Below are 6,000 nucleotides of genomic sequence, written 5' to 3'. Positions count from 1 at the left end.
AATGAATGAACAAAAGCCTGATATTTATTGAGCACTTACTGTGTGCCAGGCCCTGTACTCTGTACCTTGTGTGCACAATTCACTTAATCCTTATAACAACTCAAATCCGCACCCCATCCAGGACAACACTGAATATTTTAATAAGGTTCAGAATTTAGGTCTTTGAGAATGAAAGTAAATGTGGCAAAACATTAAAAATTGGTGAATCTGAGTAAAGATATATGGGAGCTCTTTATACTATTATTGCAACTTTGTGTTTTAATTATTTCTAAATAAAAAGTTAAAAATTTGAAGTAGGGCCACTTTTTTTCTCAACTAACAAAGTTCAAGGAAGACTCTGAGTGACATTTTTCATAATAGGCAAGGGTTCCTATCATTTTGGTCCCTATGAAATGAGAACCTGAGTCAGGTTTAGGTTTAGATCAGTTTGGGAGTGGGAGGGGGGGTAGACGATCTCAGGAAGCAGAAGTGAGGAAATGGGAAGAATGACAGGAAAGAAGAGAGACAACACAGGAACGCATTGTCAGTTGATCTCTTATTGTAGGCACCTGGGACTAATTCTGCTGGGCCAGTGGTTGGCAGCCTCCAAGACGCCCCCAATGATCCCTGCCTCCTGTGGTCACACCTGTGTGAAGTGTCCTCCTGCACTCTACCAGGGTTGGTCTATGTGACTAAAACAGCAGAAGTGATGGTATGTCACTTTTGAGATTAGGTCATAAAAGAAGACTCTGACTTCCATTTCAGGCACTGGCCCTCTTTTAGACCACTCACTCCGGGGAAGCCATACATGAGGAGGCCCAGAAAGGGCTCCGCATGGTGAGGTGAAGCCTCGCCACAGCCACATGAGTGAGCTGGAAGTGGATGGTTTAGACGCAGTCACGCCTCAGGTGACAGCAGCCTTGGCTAACACACTGATTGCAGCCTTGTGAGAGATTCCGGGCCAGAACAACCCAGCTAAGCTGCTCCCTGATCCCTGACCTACAGAAACTGTGAAACAAGAAATGTGTTATTTTAAGCCACCAAGTTTGAGGTAATTTGTTACAAAGCAACAGGTAACTAATACAGGCCCCTCTGAGGAACTGTGTTGAATATACTTCAAAAACCGTCCACCAAAGATTGGGAGGCCAAGGCATTTACCCCCAAAACCTCCAAACCTGAGGAAGAATACTGTCAACATGTCAGAGCTAACCGAGCTGAAATAAGATGTGGGCTGGGGGTATGTGAGTTGGGGGCATCAGTAAGCTTCTGCTAGAGTATCTCATGATAGCACATTTTAACTTTGCCAAGACAAGATACCGGTTTCACATCATGTGAAGCTCTCCTTAGGAGCTTCCCCCTCTTTATCTTCTGTGTTAGTCTTTCAAAGTCTGCAAAGTTTATTTCACAGAAACATTACCTAGGCAGAACTGGAATTTTAAAGACTTTTGTAATTAAAAAATACCCAAAGAAGAAAAGTTTAAAACACAAAACACTGTATTCACAGATCACCATTGATAAAACTGTCTTTGACTATGCTGTAAAAATGCATATAAATTTTATTGAAATTATGTTAGTCATAGTTTTATGGACTGCTTTTTTCTTTTTAAAATCCTCACCCAAGGCTTAGAGAGAAGAAGGGAAAGAGAGAGAAACATCGACGTGAGAGAGAAAAATATTGATTGATTGCCTTCCGTAAGTGCCCTGAACAGGGTTTGAACCCAAAACCCAGGTATGTGCCCTGACCAGGAATCGCACTGGCAACCTTTCAGTTCACAGGATAACACTCAACCAACTGAGCCACTCCTGCGGGGCTGGACTGCTTTTATCGCTAACAAATAACTGAGAAAAATGTCCAGTGTGAAATGATACCACTTTACTAGCTAAATCTCAAACACGCCATTCAGTGACGAGCAACAGTATATCTTATCAAGTTTCGGTTATGTTTTCCAGTATGAGGAAGTTGCCAGCTGGAGCTTTGAGCAAGGCAGGGTGTGGCATCGTTTATTTAGGCCATAAATACAGCCCATGCCCTGACCTCCATGGAGGCACTTCTAAGTGCATATCAAAATAATCTTCCAATTGTGTTTTTCAATCTCTTTTAAGATTTTCCATTAAAAATCGAAATGAGCTGAGCCAGTGGGCCGGCTTCCTGTCTTCAGCTGCTGAGCCAGGAGCCTGGCCTTGTACTCGTGCCACACTTGCTGCTGGGCCAGGTACCCCCGAACGGCCTCCTCGGCGGGGTGGGCGCACACCAGCTCCAAAGCAGCGCTCCTGGACTCAGGGCTGGCTTCTGCCAGAAACAAGTTCTTGGGAATAAAAATGCACTCCGCTCCTTGACTAATCTAGAAGAGAGAATAAACATATTTATTTTCAGTTGTTTCATTCACAAGGGAAAGGTAGTTGAGGGTCAAACACGGATTTGGAAGAGTTAATGTGCCCCTCAACCCCGCCCGAGGGCCTAATCAATCAGCAGGGATGTGCTGTGCACACGGGAGCTGCTGACTGCTCTACCCAGCCCGGGAACCAGGGTGGCCGCTGGGAAGGGCATTTGGGTCCATGCAGTCCTGACAGTTCTCCTACCAAAGCCTTAAGGGATTCCGCATAAGGACTATAAGAGGACTAGTTAAGAAAATATGAACCCTCAGTGGGATAAGCTACGCCCAGTTTTTATGTAAGCTAGGTAGTTACACAGCGGCTTGCAGGTAGCACGGAGCGTGTGTCTGAAGTTACCTGCTCACCTCCCTCAGCGATAGGCTCTGTGCCCCGGCCTGCTCCTAGTCCGGATCTGCCTCTTCCTCTGCGGGTCGGTTCCCGCCTCTGACCTCTGCGGTGCACTTGTTTTAGATGGGTCCCTACGTGCCAGGGTCAGAGGTGTGAACAAGGGACTTGTCCCTTTCTCATAATAGACTTCATCCTCGATTCAGTTAGTCAAAATTTCTGCCTCTCCCCCAAGGTTCAGCAGGGGTGTTTCTTTTGGTTTTGCAGTTTGGGTCTTTTTAAAATTGTTACTGCCCAATGCCAATGCTCACACATTAGGGCCTCTTAAATACTTTCTGTAGCAGCGTGGGAGTGAATTAGAAGCCTCTAAGATTTTAAAGGAGGAAAACAGGATATTCTGGGTTGGATATGCCTGAAATGCAGTCTCTTATTTTTTAAGCGCCTTTTTTTCTAGAGTTGCTCCACTGCTCCGACACAAATGCCTCTATTGCAAGTGCCTGCTCAGGAAGGCAGAGGCGGGCCTCAGAGCAAACAGCTCTGCAGGCTAGTTCAGTGTGGATTCTACAGGCAAGGCTCTGGTTATGTGAGGGTCAAACTTTCCTTGAATAAGTACTGTTACTTTATATTATTTCAAAGCTTTTGTGATTCTCAAAAAGTGAGAGAAAAGCCCGAGTCTTTTTAAGGTTTCAGTTAAAATGGCATAAATCCTGACATGAAACATAGCACATGAAAAAAGGTATTTACTCTGGAAAAAAACAAACCACCACCAATGAGACCAAATACAATTACAAGGCAAATTTTAAAAATTTAATTATATTTACATTATTTTAATAATTCTGAACCTGCAGTTTTCTATTCTCATGAGGTCAACCTCCTCTTTGGATTTTTACCTTGTGGAATGCAGCTAGAAACCTTTTTGTCTGTGAGCTCCTGTGTGCTGACTGAGTGAACAAAGCATATGACTTTGCTAAGACTGATTCAGGGACCATTTTGAAAAAAGGCCACGTTCTTACCAGGTACAAGTGAAGATCACATGAATTGTCCAATGTTTCTTCTAAGCCCTAAAATTGTAAGAGAACCTCAGTCACTAAAAATAAAAAGTACTTCTTTATCAATTAAATTAAGCAAGAGACAAGAAAAGTCAAGTCAGAAACATGCTTGTTTGTTTTTTAATTAATTCTACTGAATCAATGGACCTATACATGGTTTTCCAGGAGTCAAAAAAAATGGGAATCTAAACTGTGTTTACAGGATTCTAAAATAAATATGAAGCTGAGAATCATATATTCATAAGGAATGAGCCATACCACCAATTAAAACTTAACAGACGCAAGGCACATAATCTGTTTTTGTTAAGTTTTAAGAAATTTTCCTAATGGCAAAAATGAATTATTAGTACTTTTGGGGGTAGTGGGACTTGAGCTGGCACTTGTAAGACAGAATAGTTTTTGCTCAAGAGAGCAAAGTAATAGTTGTTAGACTATCAAGGAACATGTAAATATTCATTTAAAATTATTGTTTATTGTTTCCATTATATATTTGTAAATAAATAAAATATATATGAGACTTCTAATAGCAAGTTCTGAGAAGACTGTAATTTAATCTTAAGACTCATTACTCCTGGGTGTAAAAAAGCCAGATAATGTGAGGCCAAATGAGCTTTGTTTCTGATTCTCCACCTGAACCCCATCCTTAAAGACACTGAGCGGTGACAACACGCAAAGGCCATAATCATTAACCTTCCTCCATTGGTGACCACCCAAAGTTCTAGAAATGAAGGCATTTCTTCTTTTGAGGTATATAGTAAATGATAATCCATAAAAGTTCCTGAAAGGTATCATATACCTGCCTGTTGGAAATGACTAGCAATGGGGAAATACTTTTTTTAAAATGTGTGAGAGACTGTGAGAAAGCTAAATGAGATTTGGGCCTTTAAGAAATCTTAGTCTCCTTTGGAACATAAGACTAATCAACAATCTTTGAATTGATCTAATTACATTCTAAAAAAAAACAAAACAAAACCAATAATCTATTTTTAAAAATAAACTGAACTCATGTAAGGACGGAAATTACATGTTTTGCATACCTAATATGTGCCAGGCACTGGGCATATATTTTCTCACTTAATCCTCACAGCAATGCTATGAAGTGGATATAATTCTTTTCATTTTTTAGGTGAGGAAACTGAGGCTCATACAGGTGAGGTGGCTTGGATAAGGTCACATAACTAGGGAGTGACAGTCCCAAGAAGCCAATGCAAGCCAATGTCTCTGGGTCCAACGTCCATGATATTTTCATTACTACTGGGATACCCAGAGGAAAAGTGGGAGGGAAAAAAATCATTGTGAGATACACTTTAAAGGAAAATTTGCAAATGTTTTTAACTTCTTGGATATTGATATTAATATCATGACTTTATTAACAAAATTATATGGAGCCTTGATTGAATATTAATGAAATTTTTCATAAATGAGGTAAAGCAGGAACATAGGAAACAGAAACCCAATTAAATGTGTTGAAGGAATCAGATTAGGTTTATCCACCTATTTGAAAAGGCTCAATCATTTAAATAAATATATTATTATTCTCTTATGTAATGTTTTTAATGTTACAATTTTAAATTTAGAAGGCAACACCGTGTAGAAGAAAAAAGCATTAGATTAGAAGATCTGAATTTGGTTTTTAGCCCCCAAATTATTGTGGTATACTCTTGGGCAGTTCATTTAATCAGTTTTAATCTTGTAGGAATATTAATACCTATCCTACTCCACCCAGCCATCTACTCACCCACCTACCCATTCACCCATCCATTCATCCACCCACCCACACAACCATCCACTTATTCAATTGCCCATTCAATATACATTTATTAAGCACCTAAGTGCCAGTCACTGGAGACATTTTACACTAGACTCAGGCCCTGCCCTTAAGAAGCCCACTGTCTAGAAAGAAAGACAGACATGAACATAAAGCAATGTAGTAAAATGTGGTGGGTATTGTAAAGAAAACCTGTTCCAGCTGCAGTGGGCAGAAAGGAAAGGTCACTTCTACTTGGCGAGAGGTGGCGGGGAAGGACATCTCACAGACACCATGGGAGAAAGAGGACAGGCGTCACGGAAAGGGTGACACTTGAGCTAAGCCTTGGTAAAGCATGAGTAATTTTTCCCAGTGACTCTGGGGTGTGATGCTGGGAAGGGTGCTCCAGCCAGAGGCAACCACATAAATAAATAGCCGAAGGTATGATACGGTGTGGCAGTCAGCACACCACATGCAGTTTGAGGGCTGAGATGTAGGGTGGGAGGG

The 6,000-nt window shown here is 41.2% G+C and overlaps 1 protein-coding gene across 2 annotated transcripts in view; it reads right to left on the bottom strand.

The window, feature by feature from the left end:
• Positions 1–1,811: 1,811 nt before the first annotated feature.
• LOC107532856 (cyclic nucleotide-binding domain-containing protein 2-like) overlaps positions 1,812–6,000 on the bottom strand; it is a 57,865-nt gene continuing 53,676 nt past the window's right edge. For both annotated transcript variants that reach the window (XM_016207376.2, XM_016207380.2), the window contains 2 exons: positions 3,711–3,758; positions 1,812–2,321 (listed from right to left, as the gene is read on the bottom strand). In XM_016207376.2, coding sequence (XP_016062862.2) covers positions 2,091–2,321; positions 3,711–3,758 — 279 coding nt within the window. In that variant the 3' untranslated portion in view covers positions 1,812–2,090. The remainder of the gene's footprint in view (positions 2,322–3,710; positions 3,759–6,000) is intronic.

This window comes from Miniopterus natalensis, chromosome 1, assembly GCF_054644295.1.
Source record: "Miniopterus natalensis isolate mMinNat1 chromosome 1, mMinNat1.hap1, whole genome shotgun sequence".
NCBI lineage: Eukaryota > Metazoa > Chordata > Mammalia > Chiroptera > Miniopteridae > Miniopterus > Miniopterus natalensis.
The sequence above is the reverse complement of the archived record's forward strand: the minus strand, read 5'-3'. Positions and strand labels throughout refer to the sequence as shown.